We start from the raw sequence: 21,847 nt of genomic DNA, 5'->3' as shown, positions 1-21,847 counted from the left end.
ACTTAGAGCTATAAATTTCCCTCTTAGGACTGCCTTCATTTTGTCCCAAAGGTTTTGGTATGTTGTGTTCTCATTATCATTTGACTCTATATGAGTTTTTTGATTTCCTTCTTGATTTCTTCATTGACCATTCATCATTTAGTAGTGTATTGTTTAGTTTCCATGATTTTTTTGTGTATGCTCTACGACTTTTCTTGCAATTGATTTGTAGTTTGATCCCATTGTGATCAGATACCTGAGTGCAAGGAATTATTTCAATTTTCTTGTACTTGTCAAGATTTGTTTTGTGTCCTAATATATGGTCTATTTTAGAGAATGTTCCATGTGCCGCTGAAAAGAATGTGTATTCTGCAGCATTCGGATGCAATGTCCTGTATATATGTTAGGTCCATTGGTTCTATTACCTCATTTAATCCAGATGCATCTCTGTTTTTTTTTTTTTTGCTGGGATGACCTGTTAATCAATGAGAGTGGGCATTGAAGTCATCCACTACAACTGTGTTTGGTGTAATCTGTGACCTTAGTTCTAATAGCATTTGTTTGATGAAATTGGGAGCCCCCATGTTAGGTGCATATATGCTTAGGATTGTAATGTCCTCCTGGTGGAGTGCCTTTAATCAATATAAAGTGACCTTCCTTATCTTTCCTAACTAATGTTGGACTGAAGACTACTTTGTCAGATATTAGGATAGCAAATCATGCTTGTTGTCTAGGCCCATTAGCTTGAAACACTGTTTTCCAACCTTTCACCCTAAGATAGTATCCATCCTTTGTAGAAAGGTATCTTGGAAGCAACAAATTGAAGGATCCTGCTTTTTAACCCAGTCTGCAAACCTATGTCTTTTGGTTAGGGTATTGTGGCCATTGATATTAAGAGATATTAAATATGGTTTGTTTTTCTCAGGTTCCTTATATGTGTGCTTTTCTTTCTCTTTAGCATGGAGGATCCTTTCACGTATTTTCTTTAGAGCTGGTTTTGTCTTGAAATATTCCTTTAGCCTGCTTTTGTTGTAGGATGTCCTTATTTCTCCATCTATTTGAATGGATAGCTTTGAAGGATAAAGTAACCTTGGTTGACAGTTGTTATGTTTCAGAACTTGGAATACATCATTCCAAGCCCTTCTGGTACAATTAGCACTTCCAATTCAAGCCTGTATACCAGGCTTATTTGGTGGGTACTGAACTGGTTAAGTCCTAGTTACCTATGGTTTGGACTCAGTTATGCTGTGCTCCTGCTTGGGTCCCTCTTTGTTGTGCTGTGGACTCAGGTAGGCTGGCTGGGTCGCTAGATTGCTTCTCTGATCACCTGTGTTGGGCGCTGTGTAGGTGCACTCCCTTCCCCAGGTCGCTAGTGCTTGCTGGTGCTTGTGCTGGGGGAGGGGAAGCTGTGGATTGTGGCTGAAGTTCTCCTGCTGGTCCTTGTGATCCTCTTCCTCACGAGCTGCTGCTCCTCCATTGGTCCCTGCCGTCCTCCCTTCACATTTCTTGAGTTTGCAAGGAGCTCCAGTACGAGAATCTCCTCACCTGGCTTTTTCTGCAGCTCAAGCCAAGCCTGGTGGCTGTGGCCATGTGGACCTGGTTCTGACACTGCTGGAGCCACTTCTGCCTTCTTCTGTGGGCTCTAGATGCTCTGGATCTCTTCTACTTCTCTGCTGCAGTTGATAATTTCTTATACCCCTCACTTTTTAGTAGAAGAGTATATTTGCTATCAGGCTGCTTTGGTGTGGTTTCTACACTGCCATCTTAACCAGAAGCCTCTGACAAATACTTTCATTTATTCATTATCATTTATTTATTTAGTAACTATTATTCACTGGATAACCCAACTGGCATCAGGAAGACCAAGATATAGCCCTTGTCCTTTAGAAAGAGTACAGCAAGGAGACATATAAAAACAAAGTATTGCTGGGCATGGTGGTGGACACCTTTAATACCAGCACTCAAGAGCCAGAGGTAGGAGAATCGCTGTGAGTTCAAGGCCGCCTAAAACTTACATCGTGAATTCCAGATCAGCCTGGGCAAGAGTGAAACCAAACCAAACCAAACAATACCCCCAAATATGACCATGCTAATGAGCAATGAAAGAATACCATGTATGAAATATTTCACAAAAATCTGTGGTCATCCTTATGAAAGGGTACTAATATTTTCTATTGTTTTGGAACATTTTGACTGAACACAGGGTGGCAATAGGGAAATATGAACTCTTAATGGGGTAAAACATCAGAGCTGCCAGACATGGTGTTGCATGCCTTTAATCCCAGTACTTGGGAGGCGGAAGCAGGAGGATCAAGACCAGCGTGAGGCTACATAGTAAATTCCAGGTCAGCCTGGGCTAGAGTGAGACCCTACCTCAGAAAAAAAAAAAAAAAAAGAAAAAGAAAAACATCAGAGGTTATTGCTCTGTGACCATAAATACAGTAAGCTCAATGGTACACCATTTAGTTTGCTTGTACAAGGATGGATTGCATCCCAGCACCACCAATAATAGATAAATATTTCTTTAATGATGAGTTTTCCAGAGCTACAGGTTAATATCCTTCAGCCCCCATTATGATTCTTACACAATTGAATTCTCACACTCCTAGTATCTGGAGTTTAGGATATTTTCCCAAAGAAAAGTAATCCAGTAAGGCTTATCCTTTTAGTTATTGCATAAGGGTGAAAATCCAAAGGTTTATTTCTGTGTACAATAATTTTAAAGTTTGTGTTGTGTTCAGTACATCACACCTCTACTTTATAGGAACTTTAAGTAAACATTCAGAAATGAAGTTTGGCCAGGCATGGTGATGCAATGGGGAGGCAGAGGTAGGAGGACTGGTGTGAGTTTGAGGCCACCTTGAGAGTAGAGTGAATTCCAGGACAAGTAAGCTTGGGCTAGAGTGAAACTGTCTTAACCCCACCCCCCCCCCAAAAAGGAATGAAGTTTAATGAAGACTACTGATAATGGCTAAGGTAAAGCCAGATTATGAGTTTTTGAAACCCATGAAGAAAGTGTTATGTAAGAGATTCCTCAGAATAGGAGCATTCCCTCCAGAAGTGAGAAGCAGGAGGCTCTGAAGATTCAGGAAGTCATCTGGAAGACCTGAAATTAAAAAGGTCACATGACCACTCAAGTTATAGGAATGATTAATGAGTCTTAGACCTAAAATGTTAATTAGGGATTGGAACATTTCTTCCAGTGGGGAGGAAGGAGGCTCAGGAGACTCAGGAAGTCAACAAGTCTGAGAAAAGGTTGCAAGACTGCCCTAAAGCTGTGTAAAGGGAAGACAACTATCTGGGGATGGGAGTCTCAGAGCTGCCTGCAAGACTTGAGCTTTGCTCATGAGGGACTCCAGTTGAGCAGTCTCAAGTGCTGCAGTGGACTACAGAGACACAGCTTTCATGAGTGTTACCTACGCTGGAGTAATCATTTTGGTGATATAGCAGATTTTGAGTTATCCACTGAGTCTATAAGCAATCCCTCACCCTACTTTGCAAGTAATACCAATAAACTCACTGGTTCACCAAAACTGATTTTGGAGGAATTGTACTTTGGTCATCTGTACCCTATCTGGGGTGAAGTCTTGTGTTCTCAGCTCCCCAGAAAAAAAGTTTGCGCTGACAGAACTCTACAAAGTTTTTCTATTTGTTTGTTTTTGAGGTAGGGTTTCACTCTAGCCCAGGCTGATTGGAATTTAATATGTAGTCTCAGGGTGTCCTCAAACTCACGGTGATCCTCCCACCTCTGCCTTTCCCAAATGCTGGGATCAAAGGTGTGTGTTACCATACCTCCTTACTGGCTTGTTCATTTTTTTAATTTATGAGGGAGAGAGTAGAGAGAATTGGCATGCCAGGGTCTTGTGCGCGTGTGCCGTCACCTTGTGCAGTCTGACTTATGTGGGTTCTGGGGAGCCGAACCTGGGTGCTTAGGCTTTGTAGGCAAGCACCTTAACAGCTTGGCCATCTCTCCATCCCCTTGATTTGTTCATTTTTAAAAATCTGCTCTTTCCTGATTTCGCTGGGACGGTTAACAGTCTTTAACTATTTTAATATTAAGAGATGGATGAACCAGTCTAGGGACTTAGGGACAAAATGGAATGGAGATGAAGCCTAGAATTTTAAACACTACACACCGGACTTCGAGACCAGCCTGAACAACAGAAAGGAGAGGGCAGGCGCACGGTAGCGCAAGTCTGTACGTTCAGCGTTCATCCAGGAGGCTGAGCAGGAGAGCCGGGCCGGCCAGACCTGCACCGGCGGGACACGCCCACGTCGGTGAGCGCAGAGCGCGGGCTCCGCACGCCGGGCTCCAGCTCGTCCCTCGCACTCCACGCAACGTGCGTGAGAACAGCAGCTACGAGGCGGCTCGCCACCATCAGGGCTTCAGATAAAGGCCACAAGACCCTAGTGTCGTGTCCGTGGGTCCCCGGCGCGGACGTCCTGCGGAGTGGACGGAAGGAACTCCGGGTAGGACAGCCAGCGCGGAGCGAACGGCGGCTGCGGACGGGCAGCGGCGGGGCGGCCGCGAAGCACCTCAGCACCACGCGCTCCTCGCTGAAGTGATGGAAACCTCCCTCACCATCCCCGGCAGCGAACATTCCAAGCTCCTCCACCCCAGCCGCAACCTTCGGAACGGCCCGGAACCCACCGAGCGCCCCAGGTCCCGCGCCGACGCCCGACGCCCGGCGTCCGTCCTGTCCTCGCCGGCCCTCCTCGCGCTCACCCGCGCATGCGCGCGCACTCGCGACCGTTGGCGGCGCGGGTGCTGCCGGGAGCCGTCACTAGGGGGCGCTAGTCCCACCTGCCCGCCCACCTCTTCAGCAGGGCTGCTTCCGGCCAGAGATGGGGGCCACCACTGGTTTTGTCGTCACGGGACAAGGGTGGGGTGTGTGTGTGTGTTAAAGACACACAAAAAATTTTTCTTGAGCCGGGCGTGGTGGCGCACGCCTTTAATCTCAGCACTTGGGAGGCAGAGGTAGGAGGATTGCCGTGAGTTCGAGGCCACCCTGAGACTCCATAGTGAATTCCAGGTCAGCCTGGGCTAGAGTGAGACCCTATCTTGAAAAACCAAAAAATAAAAAAAAGAAGAAAAAAGAAAAAAAATTCTGGTGGGGATGCAAAATAGCATAGCAGCTCTGGAAAACATTCCATCCAGCAGACTCTCAAAGGTTAATTGATTTGAGGAGAACTGAACACACAATGTCCACAACAAAATCTTACATATAAAAGCTCATAGTATTATTTATAATGGCCCCAAAGTGAATGCCTTAGTCAACGGGTCAACTATCAGTGTAGGTGTGGGGGTTTGCCTGTGAAATGTACCCCAGAGCCTCGTGTGCTATGTGATTAAATCTCACTAAGCCCCAGCTAGTGGGACCTTTGGGAGGATGAGCTTTGGGGAGACGTGTGTCATTGGGAGGACCTTACGGGTTTTTTTAGTCCATCCCACTGGGTGTTGTTCAGAGTCAGCTTACTACTCTCTGCTTCCTGCAAGCTGCTGTGGCAGAATGCCATGTCCAGCCATGCTATGAAAACTCCCCCTGGAGACAGTAAGCTGAAAGTAAACCCTGTTCTTCCTTAGGCTGTTTTTGGTCAGGTGCTTTGTCCCAGTAATGGATAGGTAAATATAACAGGAGGTGTGATATAATAATTGTCGCAATACAGTATTTTGAAGGAGAGCTGAAAGTGCTGGGGAGATAGCTCAGTTGGTAAAGTACCCAAGCAAGGAGACCTGAGTTTACTACCCAGTACCAATGTAAAACTTCCTGGTGTAGTAGCAAGCAACCCTAATCCCAGCACTGGGAAGGTGGAGACAAGTAAGTCCCTGCTGCTCAGCCAGGTTTTACCAATTGGTGAGTTCCAGACTAAGAGGCCCTGTCTCAAAAAATGGAAAGGCAGGCCAGACATGGTGGCTCGTGACTTAATCCCAGCACTTGAGAGGCAGAAGTAGGAGGATCACTGTGAGTTCAAGGCCACCCTGAGACTCCATGATTAATTCCAGGTCAGCCTGAGCTAGAGAGAGACTCTACCTGGGGGGGGGGGGGTTGGAAGGACAGACAGGGCTGGAGATGGCTTAGCAGTTAAGGTGCTTGACTACAAAGCCTAAGAAGTCATGCTCAAATCGCCATGTCCCACATAGCCAGATGCACAGTGCTGCAAGTGTGCAGTGTCGCACATGTGCCACAAGGTGGCGTACATGTCTGGACTTCATTTGCAGCAGGCTGAATGAAGGTCCTGACAAGTCCATTTTATCTCTCTTCCTCTTTCTCTCTCAAAAATAATGATAAAAGGGCTGGAGAGATGGCTTAGTGGTTAAGCGCTTGTCTGTGAAGCCTAAGTACCCCGGTTCGAGCCTCGATTCCCCAAGACCCACGTTATCCAGATGCACAAGGGGTGCACACGTAGGAAGGACCTTTTGCAGTGGCTATAGGCCCTGGCATGCCTGTTCTCTATCTATCTGCCCCTTTCTCTCTCTGTCTGTCGCTCTCAAATAAATTTTAAAAAATTATAAAGACACCCAAAGTTGTTCTGTAGCCTCTACATGCATACTCACACACATGAAATGACCTGCTAATAAAAGCTATAGCATGGATGAATCTTAAAATTACTATGCAATTGAAAAACAAAGGCTACAGATTGTATGATTCCACTTATATGAAATATTCAAAATAGGCAAATCTAAACATAAATTAGAGATTGCATAGGGCATGTGAGTAGGGGATGGAAACTGTTTATGGATAAGGGATTTCTTTTTAAATTTTTTAATGGATTTATTTATTTACTTTTGAGAGAGAGAGAGAGGTACGTATAGAATGGGTGTGCCAGGGCCTTCAGCTGCTGCAAACGAACTCCAGACGCATGTGCCACATTGTGCAGCTGGCTTACATGGGTCCTGGGGAATCGAACCTAGGTTCTTTGGCTTTACAAACAAACACCTTAACTGCTAAGCCATTTCTACAACCAGGATTTCTTTTTTAATTGTAAAACACACATAACAGAATTCACCATTTTAATCATTCTTAGGTAGGCAGCTTAGAGGCATTAAGTATGTCCACACCATTGTATAATCATGACAATTATGTCTGCAAAACTTTTTTCATTTTCCTGAAACTGTTCCCATTTAGTAATTCCCTATTTTTCCCTCCTGGAGTCTCAGACAATAGACATTCTTTGTCTCCTTCTTTGTTTTTTGTAGAGAGTGAGATTGAGAATATGAGTGTGCCAGGGCCTCTAGCCACTGCAAATGAATTCCAGACCCATGCATCACTTTGTGCATCTGGCTTTATGTGGATACTGGGGAATAGAACCCAGCTCCTTAGGCATGGTAGACAAGCGCCTTAACCACTGAACCATCTCTCTAGCCTTTCTGTCTCCTTTAAATGGACTAGTATTTTGTAAAAGGAACCACATAGCATTCCACCTCTTGTGACAGGCATACTTCGCTTTGTAAAATGTTTTCTGGGTTCATCCAATGCTGTAGAGTGTTAGAATTTCTTTGCTTTGTAATATTCCCTTAAATGTATAGAGCATTTTGTTCATGTGTCCGTAGTTTCTTTTCTAGGTGCTGAGGACAACCCTGGGCCTGTGTACACTAAACACATGCTCTGTCACTGGGCTACACCTCTAGTCCCCAAGGTTTTTTTGTTTATTTTTCGAGGCAGGGTCTCACTCTAGTCCAGGCTGACCTGGAATTCACTGTGAAGTTTCAGGGTGGCCTTGAACTCATGGCGATCCTCCTACCTCTGCCTCCCAAGTGCTGGGGTTAAAGGCGTGTGCTACCACGCCTGGCCTCCCAGGGTTTCTTTTTGAAGTGATGTAAGTATTCTAAAGTTATGGTCTGGAGAGATGACTTAGTTGTTAAGGCACTTGCCTGTGAACCCTAATGACCCAGGTTTAATTCCCCAGGACCCACTTAAGCCAGATACACATGGTGGAGCATTCAACTAGAGCTTGTTTTCAGTGGCTAGAGGCCCTGGCATGCCCATTCTATCATCTATTTTATAAATAAAAACAATTGGGCAGGGCATAGTGGCATATGCCTTTAATCCCAGCACTCAGGAGGCAGAAGTAGGTTTTCCATGAGTTCGAGGACACCCTGAGATGACATAGTGTGAATTTCAGGTCAGCCTGAACTATAGCAGACCCTACCTTGAAAACCAAGCCAAAACAAATAAAAGCAATTCTAGGGGACTGAAGAGATGGCTCAGCAGTTAATGTGCTTGCCTGCAAAGCCAAAGGAACCAGGTTCGATTCCCTAGGACCCTTTTAAGCCAGATGCACAAGGTGGCACATGCATCTGGAGTTTGTTTGCAGTGGCTATACAGGCCCTGGCACACCCATTCTGCTCCTCCCCGCCCCGTCTCTAATGAATAAATAAGTATTTTAAAATATTTTTAGGAATAAAAAACAAAAATGATTCTAAAGTTTGCTGTGATGATAGCTGCACAATTCTGAATACACTCAAAGCCAGTCAGGCTAGGCATGGTGGCGTATGCCTTTAATCCTAGCACTTGGGAGGGGGAGATAAGAGGATGGTCATGAGTTTCAAGGCCAGCCTGGGACTACAGAGTGAATTCCAGGTCAACCTGGGCTATGGTGAAACCCTACCTAGAAAAAAAAAAAAAAAAAGAAACCCACAAAGACAGTCAATTTGTACACTGTTTTGCTGTTTGATTTTGAGACAGGGTCTTGCCATGTAGTGTGTGGGGGCCTTGAACTACGTAGCCCAGGTTAGTCTTGAAGTCTGTAGCCTAGGCTCACAATTTTGCCCCAGCCTCCCAAATGGGAGACCTATAAGTGCATGTCACCATGTTGAGCTAATTATGCTCTTTAAAAAAATTTTTTTTTGTTTATTTTATTTATTTATTTGAGAGTGACAGAGAGAGAGAAAGAGGCAGATAGAGAGAGAATGGGTGCGCCAGTGCTTCCAGCCACTGCTAAGGAACTCCAGACACATGCACCCCCTTATGCATCTGGCTAACGTGGGTCCTGGGGAATTGAGCCTTGAACCAGGGTCCTTAGGCTTCACAGGCAAGCGCTTAACCGCTAAGCCATCTCTCTAGCCCTAATTGTGCTCTTTATTGAATTTTTTTTCCCTTTGAGACAGGCAGAGTGAGCATGGGTGTGCCAGGATCTCCCTCCACTGTAAATGAACTCCAGATGCATGAGCTTTTAACCTCTGAGCTTTCTCTCCTGTCCCTAACTGTGCATTTTAAATGGGTCAATTATACAGTATGTTGAAGTAAATATCAATGTGTTAATAAGCCAGGTGTGGTGGTGCTCACCTTTAATCCCAGCACATGAGAGACTGAGGTAAGAGGATCACTGTTAGTTTGAGGGCAGCCTGGGCTAGAGTGAGACCCTACCTCAAAACAAAAGTGTTATGAAAAAGTCCACAAAAACGTTAAAAATGGTGTGGGCTCCTCAAGTTACTGTGAACTCTGTTCCATTGCACTGGGGGGGGGTTTACCTACAGTGTGGAGGATTGGATTGTTTTCCCCAGGAAATAACCGAGGATATTGTTTTCATATAGAGTAGGGATGGCAAAATACCTCAGTTTCTTTACTGAGGGAATATAATATATTTTAGTCACAAGGTAAAGAAAATATTTTTCTGGAAAAGAAATCAGCTTGCAACAGAAAAAGATGCTGTCCAGATTGTCTTGCACTACAATTCTATGGCCCTTGGTACTTAGATGGGGATAGATTTTATGTTTCTGTTGATGGAAGTAGGAGAAAGGTACAGGCAGCTATAACAGGGACCATAAAAACCAACATAAAACCAGTTCTGCTCCTGAAGCTGTGCTTACAGGGATAATATACAAAGAAGTCTAGGTTTGTGTGTATCTTCTCTCTAGCCTTTCCTAGCTCCTGAGATAGTCTGTTATCCAAGGTCATTAAAGCTCTGTCAGCTCTTGCTGGAATGCAGTTCATAGATTTTTGAATTTTTTATTACTTGAAAAAGGGAAGGAAGGAGGAAGGAAGGAGGTGGGGAGAGAGAAAGAAAGAGAGAGAATGAGAATATGGGCATGCCAGGTCCAGACACATGAGCTTCCTTGTGCATCTGGCTCATAAGGGTCCTGTGGAATCAAACCTGGTTCCTCTGGCTTTGCAGCCAAGCACCTTACTTCAAGCCATCCCTCCAGCCCCACAGATTTTTTTTTTTTTTAATTTCTTGATATACCAAAAAAAAAAAAAAAAGGATGAAAAAGTTTTAGAGGGTAGGAGAGATGGCTTAGCAGTTATGCACTTGCCTGCAAAGCCTAGGGACACAGGTTCAATTCTACAGAAGCCACGTTAAGCCAGATGCACATGGTGGTGCATGAGTCTAGAGTTTGTAGTGACTGGAGGCCTTGCTGTCTATGCCCATTCTCTCTCTCTCTCTCAATAAAAAAAGTTTTTAGGGGCTGGAGAGATGGCTTAGCGGTTAAGCGCTCGCCTGTGAAGCCTAAGGATCCCGGTTCGAGGCTCGGTTCCCCAGGTCCCACGTTAGCCAGATGCACAAGGGGGCGCACACGTCTGGAGTTCGTTTGCAGAGGCTGGAAGCCCTGGCGTGCCCATTCTCTCTCTCTCCCTCTATCTGTCTTTCTCTCTGTGTCTGTCGCTCTCAAATAAATAAAAACTTAAAAAAAAAAAACTTAAAAAAAAAAAGTTTTTAGAAATTTAAATGCACAGCCCAGTATTTGGGCAAAATTTTATACTCTTCCCCCCTCACTAAATAACTCATTTGTGAGAACTGTTGTACCATTACTAATTTTAATTTCAAATAATGACAGGCATGACTATTAATCATTCTGCTAATTTTATTATACTGTATTTCTTGTGATCCAAGGAACATAAAAATATCTATTTTAAATTTTTATTAAAAAGATACAATATTGCACTTTAATTTTTGGCAGTTTAATTAAGGGATATGAATTAAAAAAATCATTTAAGTACAAGTTTTATTTTGCTTTATAATCAACAAATATCTTCATATAAAAACAGAACTTACAGAGGTGCCAAACAAACCAAATATTTACAGTATAGATATTCATATCTCATTTCTAAAGATTCAGTGTACTGCATATAAATAGGATTTAACCAAAAGTACTTCCTAGGTCCATTCTGCTGAACATTTTTAAGCCAAAGAGTATGGGTAAGAAATGCTTTTGTAGTTTCTTATTCAAGAGAATACACACAAGGGATGTTTGTTCTTAGAGCATCTAAACTGAGTCACTACATTCTAACAATACTATTTCCCACACAATGCAAAATGATGTCCCTTAAGAATCAGAATTCCAAGTCAAGCATTCTTTTGTAGCGTTTTTTTAATCTACTGTCTCACCATAACATATGCTAATGTTAACTGACATCTTAGGATTTAAGGTCAGTTACATAGGTGTTAGAGCATATGCTTATTAGCATATACAGGTTTTGTAAGGCCCGAGCACTACCAAAAAGATACTGAATATGCATCTGCCACATTATTTCTAATTTTTGTTACAGCATAAAATTACATATATTTACAATGACCCAAATTGGCTATTTTATTTTTCAATTCACAACCAGGTAAACATTCTGGAAAGCCCCTTTTTTCTTTCTTTTTTTTTATTTTTAACTTGACCAAATTAGGAAGACAGTTTTGAAATAGCTACTTGCAAAAATAGGTACCAAGATTTAGATCTACTTAACAGTAAACATTCAAAAGGTCAAAAGCAACATAAATAGAATAATTTGTAATATTGAATACATGATAGACATTTATTTTTGCACCATCTATAAACAACTCTGGCAGTAAGTACTTAGTTTGGGAATTCTTAAAACTCCCCCTCCCCCCGGCAGTGTTTCACTCTAGCCCATACTGACCTGGAACTCACTCTATAGCCCAGGCTGGCCTTGAACTCATGGTAATCCTACTACTTCAGCCTCCCAAATGATGAAATTAAAGGAATGTGCCAAGCTACATCCAGGTATGTCCCAAGCCACACCCAGCTTAGAATTCTTTTTTCTTTCACGTTCCTGTAGAGGAAAACTGACATACAAAATTGAACTGATGATTGAGATGGGGAGGGGATATGATGGAGAATGGAATTTCAAAGGGGAAAAGGGGGGGGAAGGGAGGATATTAGTATGGGATATTTTTTATAATCATGGAAAATATTAATAAAAATTGAGAGAAAAAATAAAAATAAAAACCCCCCAAAATTGAACTGATATTTCAAAAACAAATTTAGTTTTGTTATTTCTTATCTGCAAAATGAATGATTATTTGGTGTTAACTAGCAGCCATTGTGTTAACTAATGCTTTTATAGTCTATTTCTACCAAAACCCAATTATTTTGTCAAGGGAAGATATGGTTTCTTCTTTAAAACAACCATGTACCAATTGCATAGTTCTGATAAAGTCATAGAATTATAAAGTAATTAATACATCTTAACTGAAATAGACTATTAGAAACAGTCTACCTTGGGTGTGTTAGTGTAAACAGGGAAAAAACAGTCAATAGCAACAAGTTATCTTTAAAAATAGTTAAAGCTATTCTTAGCTTTAAAATTTTCTGTTTAAAAATAAGCTTAATAAACAAGAATACAAATTTTAATTTAAAACTTAGCTCTTTGAAATGCCCTATTTTCTTGTATACAGCAGAAAATACATTTTTCATAGTTTCAACACTACATATAAAAATGAGGCACTGTTATACATATCTGAATATATTCATACAAACAAGAATTCCAGTTCCATACGCAGGCTGGTATTTGTTCGCCGGTTTCTGAGTGGCAACTTGTTCACAAAAATAAGTCTTCTGAAGGAGGCGCGTAAGAGAAGCCAAGGAATGCATCATCTGCCTCCAGCACGCTGGCGTTCACTACAGAGTAGTCAGAAGATACACACACAGAATACGGCACTGTCTCCTCTGTAAATATTGTGTCAAAGTTTCTGATGTCCTCTGGTCCAGCCTAAAACATCAAGAGCATGATGTCATATCCTTCAGCTTCACTTTTCTTTCATTAATTTAGCTCGTTAAAATGTTTTTATGAGTGCATATTTTTCCCTGGAAAGGTGAGGTATTTTCCTATTTTATTTTTTATGCTTTCCTTTTTGATTTTTTTAGACAGGGGTCTCATGTATACCACGCTGATCCTTGAACTTGCCAAGGATATAGCCAAGGATGGCCTTGAATTTCTGATTCTCCTGCCTCTATCACTAGAGTGTTGGGATTATAGGCATGGGCCATGATTGTATATATAATTTATTTGAGAGAGAGAGAGAGAAGGCAGATAAGAGAGGGGGCAGGGGAGAGAGAGAGAGAGAGAGAGGGAGGGAGAGAGGGAGAGGGAGAGGGAGAGAGAGAGAGAGAGGGAGAGAATGGGCATGATAGGGCCTCCAGCTACTACAAACTCCAGATACATGTGCCACCCTGTGCATCTAGCTTACATGGGTCCTGGGGAATCGAACCTGGGTCCTTTGGCTTTGCAGGCAAATGCCTTTAACCACCAAGCAATCTCCCCAGCCCTAAATTTTATATTTTTATCTATTTATTTGCAAGCACAGATGGGCATGCCAGGACCTCTAGGTGCTGCAAATGAACTTCAGATATATGAGGCCCTTTCCCCATTCGGCTTTACATGGGTACAGGGGAATTGAAAACTCAGATTGTTAGGTTTTGCAGGCAAGCATCTTAACCACACAGAGCCATCTCTCCAGACCATAGTTAAGGTTTTTTTTTTTTTCCTTTCTTCTTTTTTTGGTTTGTTGAGGTAGGGTCTCACTCTAGCTCAGGTTGACCTGGAATTCACTATGCAGTGTCAGAATGGCCTCAAAATCATGGTGATCCTCCTACCTCTGCCTCCCAAGTGTTGAGATTAAAGGCATGCGCCACCACTCCCGGCTTTATTTCAAGGTAGGATCTCACTCTAGCTCAGGATGAGCTGGAAACCACTATGTATGCTGAGACTGGCCTTGAACTCATAGAGATCCTCCTACTCTGCCTCCCGAGTGCAGAGTTAGTTAATGCTGTGTGCCATCATGCCTGGCTACAATTCAGGCTTTTATTGTTAGGTGGGGATATGAAGGCAAGAGTAAGGAAGGTTAGTATAGCAGAGTCCTTACCTATGCTAATTTGAAACTGAGACCCTATTTGAGCTTCCATAAATGCTTGTTCATTCAGTGTCTCACTTCTAGATGGGCAAAGCCTTTCTATGGAGGAATGAAGGGTTGTAAACAAACACACAAAGAAATAAACATGAACATCTTCCACAGAGAACAAAACACTCTAGGAATTACAGCACTAAAAGAAATGTGATTTTAAAAAAATCTCTGGGGTCTGGAGATTGCTTAGCAGTTAAGGCGATTGCCTGCAAAGCCTAAGTACCCAGGTTTGATTCTCCAGTATCCACATAAGGCAGATGCACAAAGTGGTGCACGTGTCTGAAGTTTGTTTGCAGTAGCTAGAGGCCCTGTTGTGCCCATTCTCTCTGTCTCACTTTGTATCTCTCTCTCTGCTTGCAACTAACTAAATAAATATAAAATAAGTTTAACAAAAGTGAAAAAAAAAATCTCTGGACTGGGGATATAGTTCAGTTGGTAAAATATTTTCCCAGCATACACAAGGTTTTGAATTCAATCCTTCTCCACAAACCAATGCTCTCCAAAACAAACAACCCCATCCCAGACCAAAAAAAAAAAAAAAAAAAAAAAAAAAAAGCTTTAGCTCAGGATGTGGTTATGGGCAGCTGAGTTGGATTGACAGAAGATGGATGGGGGAAGAGAATGAGACGTGGGAAGGATTTGGGGAGAGGAAGGATGTCGAAGGGTCATATGGGACTTTCTTCTGGGCCCTTCGGGATTGGACTTAAAGGGACGCTGGATGAGATTTTTTTTTTTTTTTTCCAAGGTAGGGTCTGACCTGGAATTCACTTTGTAGTCTCAGGCTGGCCTCACACTCACAGCGATTCTCCCTACCTCTGCTTCCCAAGTGCTGAGATTAAAGTTGTGTGCCACCATGCCTGGCTGAAAAAAAATTTAATTAAAAAAGTATTTTTTTTTTGTTTTCTCAAGGTAGAGTCTCACTCTAGCCCAGGCTGACCTGGAATTCACTATGTAGTCTCAGGGTGGCCTCAAACTCACGGCAATCCTCCTACCTCTGCCTCCGGAGTGCTGGGATTAAAGGCATGCACCACCAAAAAAAAAAAAAAAGCTTTATCAATGAAACCTGTTGGCTATAATTCCATCAGTAAGTGTGCTTCCTCTTCCATAAAATAAGAATGTAGACCGAGTATTCATAACCCAAAAATAAAAATCTGAAATGGCACCTGTGTCAAATTCAGTGCCTGCTCTACCAATGGCAGGCACTAGCCCAGAAGGCTGCCATAGAAACCCTGTGACTCACGGGCCCTGTTTCATTCGCTTGGGCTCAGGGATAAATCTGGTCACAGACATCAATCCCCTAGACTTCAAGGCTAAGGTAGAGTGGGGCAATGTGTAGCGATTGGTCTCCCTAGCTAATTCCCTTCATCTACTGCAACCCAAAGGCAAACTCAACTTTCACCATGCACAAATGTCCCAACACCTGGCTGCTGACCTGTCCATCATGCCCATCCTGACACCTGGTGAGGTCCGCTGTTCTCCTTAAATGGCTCAACCTGCCCTTTAAAGCCTTTACCCAGGTAAGCCAGGATTGTCTGTGCCTAGGGATTCTACCTCTCAGATGGAGATCACTGCTTTAATCAGGGAAGCAAAGCCGGCCTGAAAGCACTCACTTGTGAGTGATAGAGATATTTTTTTCTTAAAAACCAACAAACAAACAAACAAACAAGAAAATAAGAGCCAAGCTAGAGATTGCTGAGCAGCTAACAAGTGCTTGTTTGCATGTAAAAACCAGATGCACAAAGTGGCACATGCACTGGAGTAAGTTTGCAGTGGCAAGAGGACCTGGCTCACTCATTCTGTCTCATCTATTTCTCTCCCTGCTTGCAAATAAAAATAAATTTTAAAAAATCTGAAATGTCCTGTTTGTCAATAGTGTCCTAAGTAGAAAATTCCACATCTGACTTTCATGTGAAGCATGACTGTCAAAACACAGGTACAGGGGCTGGAGAGATGGCTTAGCAGTTAAGGCATTTGCCTGCAAAGCCAAAGGAGCCTGGTTTGATTCTCCAAGACCCATGTAAGCCAGATGCACAAGGGGGATTATGCATCTGGAGTTTCTCTGCAGCAGCTAGAGGCCCTGGTGAGCCCATTCTCTTTTTCTTCCTCTTTCTCAAATAAATAAATAATAAAAAACTATCTTAAAAAAACACAGGTACATATGACCCAGCTATAGCACTCCTAGGCATATATCCAAAGGACTCATCTCATTTCCTTAGAAGTACATGCTCAACCATGTTTATTGCTGCTCAATTTATAATAGCTGGGAAAAGGAACCAGCCTAGATGTCCCTCAACTGATGAGTGGATAATGAAGATGTGGCACATTTACACAATGGAGTTCTACTCAGCAGTAAAGAAAAATGAAGTTATGAAATTTGCAGACAAATGGATGGACCTGGAAAGGATTATACTAAGTCAGGTAACCCAGGCCCAGAAAACCAAGCGCCACATGTTCTCCCTCATATGGGGATCCTAGCTACAGATGACTGGGCTTCTGTGTGAGAATGAAAATACTTAGTAGCAGAGGCCAGTAAGTTAAAAAGGAGACATAAAGGGAAGAGAAAGGAAGGGAAGAGGGTACTTAATAGGTTGATATTGTATATATGTAAGTACAATGATTGAGATGGGGAGGTAATATGATGGAGAATGGAATTTCAAAGGAGAAAGTATGGGGGGGGAGGGAAGGAATTACCATGGGATTTTTTTTTATAATCATGGAAAATGCTAATAAAAATAAAAAAAAACACACAAGTACATTAAAATTTTTATATAAAATTGCCTTCAGATTACATGTATAAAGTATATCTGAACAAACTTTTGTTTCAGACTTAAGTAACATCTACATGTTATGTATGTACAAATACTCAAAAAATACAATTCATATTTGGTTAAGGTAGATACAACTTCTATAAAATCTAAAAATTGAGATAGAAGCTGGGCATGGTGGCACACACTTTAATCCCAGCACATGGGAGGCAGAAGTAGGAGGACCACCATGAGTATGAGGCCACCCTGAGACTACAGAGTGAATTCTGAGTCAGCCTGGGCTAGAGTGAGACTCTACCTTGAAAAAACAAATAACAACAACAACAAAAATACCCCCCCCCCAAACAAACAAACCCAAAAAGTTGAGATGGAAATTGTCCCTAGTAGAATGACTCATTTCTAAAAAATTCTGAACTACATAAAATAAGCCAGTATACAAATACTGTTAAGTCTGTAGATTAAAAAAAAAAACAGCACATTATTAAAAGTCATCTAATCCTTTAAGAAAGCTGGAGTAGAGACAATATTATTTACCTTTAAAGTACTTTCCCTATCCTAATCTAACTTTAAAAAGTAACTCTTGCCAGACATGGTGGCATATGCCCTTTAATCACAGCACTTGGGAGGCAGTGGTAGGAGGATTGCTGTGAGTTCAAGGCCACCCTGAGAATTCAGAGTGAATTCTAGGTCAGCTAAGGTGCTTGACTACAAAGCCTCAGGATCCAAGGACCCACGTAAGCCAGATGCTCCAGGTGGCTCATGCATTTGGAGTTTGCTTGCAGTGGCTAGAGGCCCTGGTGTGAGCCCCCCCAACAAATAATAAAAGTTCTTTTTTTTTTTTAAGTAGCTTTTGCTATGCATGGTGGCTCCCACCTTTACTCCCAGCACTCAGGAGGCAAACTATTTTTTTTACGTATTTTTATTTGTTGGAGGGGGGACAGGGGGAGCACACATGCACATGCGAATGGACACACCAGGACTTCTTGCCACTACAATGGAACTCCAGATTCATGCATCACTTTCTGCATCTGGCTTTATATGGATACTGAGGAATTAAAACCAGGCAGGTAGACTTTGCAAGCATGTGCCTTAACACTGCTCCATCTTCTCAGCCCTAAATTCTTTGTTAATACTGTTTTTTTATTAATTTGTGAGAGAATGAAAGAATAGGTATACCAGGGCCTCTTACCACTGCTAACAAACTCTAGAAGCATGCACCACCTTTGTATCTGGCTTTACATGGGTCATGGGGAATTGAACCCAGGTTGGCAGGCAAGCAAGCACCTTTAACTATTGAGCCATCTCTCCAGGTCTAAACACTGACTTTGAAATCACACATACATTTGAGTACTGGTATTGTTACTTTACATCTACCTACATATGTATGAACATTTGTTTCCTCATTTTTTTCATGATAACTTTAAAAAATTTTATTTAAGAGGAAATTTTGTATGAGTCATTTCCTCCTTTTCTATGAGATCTGAGAGAGAGAGAGGGAGAGAGAGAGAGAGAGAGAGAGAGAGAGAGAGAATTGGTGTACCAAGGCCTTAGCCACTGCAATCAAACTCCAGATGTGTGTGCCACCTTGTGTGCATGTGTCACCTCGTGTGGCTGGCTTACATGGGTTCGGGGGAGTTGAACCTGGGTCCTTAGTCTTCACAGGCAAGTGCCTTAACAGCTAAGCCATCTCTCCAGCCCCATTTCCTCATTTTTTTAGAATTAGGGTTTCACTCTAGCCCAGGGTGACCTGGAACTCATGGCAATCATCCTACCTCTGCCTCTCAAGTGCTGGAGATTAAAGGTATATGCCACCATGCCTGGCCCATTTCTTCTTCTTCTTCTTCTTTTTTTTTTTTTCTGAGGTAGGGTCTCACTCTACCTCAGACTGACCTAGAATTCACTATGTAGTCTCAGGGTGGCCTCAAACTTTTAGTGATTCTCCTACCTCTCTGCCTCCCGAGTGCTGGGATTAAAGGAGTGAGCCACCACGCTCAGCTCTTTCCTCATTTTTAAGACAAATAGACTAGTAAGATTTTTTTTTTGGGGGGGGGAGTGGGGGTTCAAGTTAGTATCTTGCTCTAGCACATGCTGGCCTAGAAGTAATTCTTTACTCTCAGGCTGGCCTTGAACTCATGGTGACCTTCCTACTTCTGCCTCCTGACTACTAAGAATATTAATGGTAGTAACTTGGTAGCTCATTTGAGGAGTAAATTATTTTATATGTGACAGCCATATACAAAATGTATACACACATATTAAGCAATTAGTGGTTTCATTATTGGCCTCTTTGTGATTAACCCATTTGTTACATATATTGTTTCCTAACATTTTCTAATGCTATTCTGTAAAACACACCTTTGACAAAGCTTTGATTCTTTTCTCAAGGTAGGATCTTGCTCTAGCTCAGGCTGACCTGGAATTCACTATGTAGTCCCAGACTGGCCTCAAACTCATATGATCCTCCTACTTCGGCCTATGAGTGCTAGGATCAAAGGTGTGCACCACCAAACCTCCCTGACACAGCTTTATGCCTAGAAAATTATCATTAGGTAAAATGCTACCATAAGTGGATCCAGCAAGTCTAGCTAATATGAACATTAAAAATTTTTTGCTGGGCTGGAGGGATGGCTTAGCAGTTAAGGCGTTTGTCTGCAAAGGCAAAGGACCCAGGTTTGATTCCCTAGGACCCACGTAAGCCAGACACATAAGGTGGCATATGTGTCTGGAGTTTGTTTGCAGCAGCTGAACGCCCTGGCATGCACATTCTCTTTCTCTCTCTCTAATAAATAAAATAAATGTTAAAAAAAGTTTTTTAACTTAAAACAAAAAAGAAATGCCTTTTTTTTCCTGAAGTGACATCGACTGAACATCCAGGGCCTTATGCATACAGTCAAGTGCTTTACCTTGAATTACTTCCTTAGACCTACCCAGAAGTTATCACTTGTACTAGTGATCCTGAGTGATATATTTTAAAAGTATTTAGGTACTGATTCTAGTTCATTCAGGGTAGATATTGGGATTTATTCCCAAAATTTATAATGAACTACAGTTCTACATTTCACTATCTTAGATGAAATTTTGAGTATACACTTACCACATTAGGGTTAAATGGTGGTGGGATCTTCTTCTGTACAAGGTCAGTCCAGCTGAGTGATTCAAAAAATGGGTGATTCTGAATTTCAAGCTAGAATATATAAAAAAAAGTATTAATGATGAAATTTTTTTTTAAATTTTTATTTATTTATTTGAGAGTGACAGGCACAAAGAGAAAGACAGATAGAGGGAGAGAGAATGGGCGCGCCAGGGCCTCCAGCCTCTGCAAACGAACTCCATATGCGTGCGCCCCCTTGTGCATCTGGCTAACGTGGGACCTGGGGAACCGAGCCTCGAACCAGGGTCCTTAGGCTTCACAGGCAAGCACTTAACCGCTAAGCCATCTCTCCAGCCCATAATGATGAAATTTGTACTAAGTACTCACTGAAGAAGTTTGTGACGCTAAAACATTGGCAACTTGCTACTCTGTTATTTTACAGGTACGTATTTATGTCATTCTGGTGCAAAATGTTCAGTCCTTGAAAGATAGTTATTTAGAATGACCTGCTTAAGCTCCAGTAATGTGCTCTTCACAGGCTGTTTCCTCACAGCTAAAATGGTTAACAGGTTAACATTTCTTCCCTAAATATCTTATGAGATGTTTTAAAGGTAAGCATAAAATATGGAAATAAAAGTACTATGGAAAGAGTCCTATACAGTGGGGCAGAAGTAACAACCAAAGTAAAGATATTTTCTTCTAGAAAAAAAATATTCCGCACTGGGATCATTCTATCAAAAATTGGTACAGGCTGGGCGTGGTGGCACACATCTTTAATCCCAGTACCCAGGAGGTAGAGGTAGGAGGATGCTGTGAGTTTGAGGCCACCTTGAAACTATGTAGTGAATTCCAAGTCAGCCTGGGCTAGAGTGAAGCTCTACCTCGAAAACCCCAAAAAACAAAATCAAACAAACAAAAGAATTGGCATAGCAGGGCTGGAAAGATGGCTTAGTGGTTAAGGCGCTTGCTTGCAAAGCCTAAGGACCATGTTCCTCTCTCCAGATCACACATGAGGCAGACCCATAAGGTGATGCAAGTGTGCAAGGATGCACATGCACACAAGAGGGCACACATGTCTGGAGTTTGATTATAGTGGCAGAGGCCCTGGCACGCCATTCTCTCTCTCTCACACATTAAAAAAAAAAAAAAGAAAAAGGTCAGTCTGTTGGGCTTGTCCCCCCTGCCAAAAATGAAAAAAGCAATTAGCAGTTAGGTGTGGTGGCGTACACCTTTAATCCCAGCACTCAGGAGGCAGAGGTAGGAGGATTGCCATGATTTTGAGGCCACCCTGAGACTACATTTAATTCCAGGTCAGTCTGAGCTAGAGTGAGACTCTACCTCAAAAAACAAAACAAAAAAATTGTACAGTATTGCTTTTAGCTTTTTTACTTTGAAGGTGTCACAGGACAGCATAAAGAAGGATCCATCTCCCTAATACCCTTAGTCTTTTCTGTGTTGTGTTCTTTAATATGATTGTATGCACAGGAGGAAATCAGCAGGATTTTAAACTTGAACACACTGTGACTGAGGTACTCAAAAAATCCAAGTGGTGATAAAAAGAAGGTAGATATTGTGTAAGTCTAGAGGCCTAGGAGAGCTCTGGACTGAAGACATAAATATGTGAGGTAAAACCATGTAGATAACTAAAGCCATGGCACCAACTAAGATGGCTCAGGAAGAGACCACAGCAGAAGGAAACAGGGTTTTAGGACAGCCTTAAAAAGGCACTGCCACCGTACTGGGTTGAAGAAGAGCTCCCAGAGTTTACACAGCAGAGCATGAAGGATGGCTCAGAAATACAGAAAGCAAAGTACAAGATGAATAGATCCTATAGTAAAGACTAGGGAACCAAACCAGCTGTAAGAAAAACCTGAGGAAT

The 21,847-nt window shown here is 42.3% G+C and overlaps 1 protein-coding gene and 1 non-coding gene across 4 annotated transcripts in view; one reads left to right on the top strand and one right to left on the bottom strand.

Annotated features, from left to right (window-relative positions):
• Positions 1-10,763: 10,763 nt before the first annotated feature.
• The window catches only part of LOC101596981 (serine/threonine-protein kinase Sgk3), a 148,641-nt gene continuing 137,557 nt past the window's right edge, over positions 10,764-21,847 (bottom strand). For all 3 annotated transcript variants that reach the window (XM_045143789.1, XM_045143791.1, XM_045143790.1), the window contains 2 exons: positions 19,972-20,061; positions 10,764-12,920 (listed from right to left, as the gene is read on the bottom strand). In XM_045143789.1, coding sequence (XP_044999724.1) covers positions 12,750-12,920; positions 19,972-20,061 — 261 coding nt within the window. In that variant the 3' untranslated portion in view covers positions 10,764-12,749. The remainder of the gene's footprint in view (positions 12,921-19,971; positions 20,062-21,847) is intronic.
• On the top strand, positions 15,271-15,404 carry LOC123459129. The gene has a single exon (XR_006636040.1). It is a non-coding gene; the product is annotated as a small nucleolar RNA SNORA5 (small nucleolar RNA).

Source organism: Jaculus jaculus, chromosome 2 (assembly GCF_020740685.1).
Source record: "Jaculus jaculus isolate mJacJac1 chromosome 2, mJacJac1.mat.Y.cur, whole genome shotgun sequence".
Taxonomy (NCBI): domain Eukaryota; kingdom Metazoa; phylum Chordata; class Mammalia; order Rodentia; family Dipodidae; genus Jaculus; species Jaculus jaculus.
The sequence above is the reverse complement of the archived record's forward strand: the minus strand, read 5'-3'. Positions and strand labels throughout refer to the sequence as shown.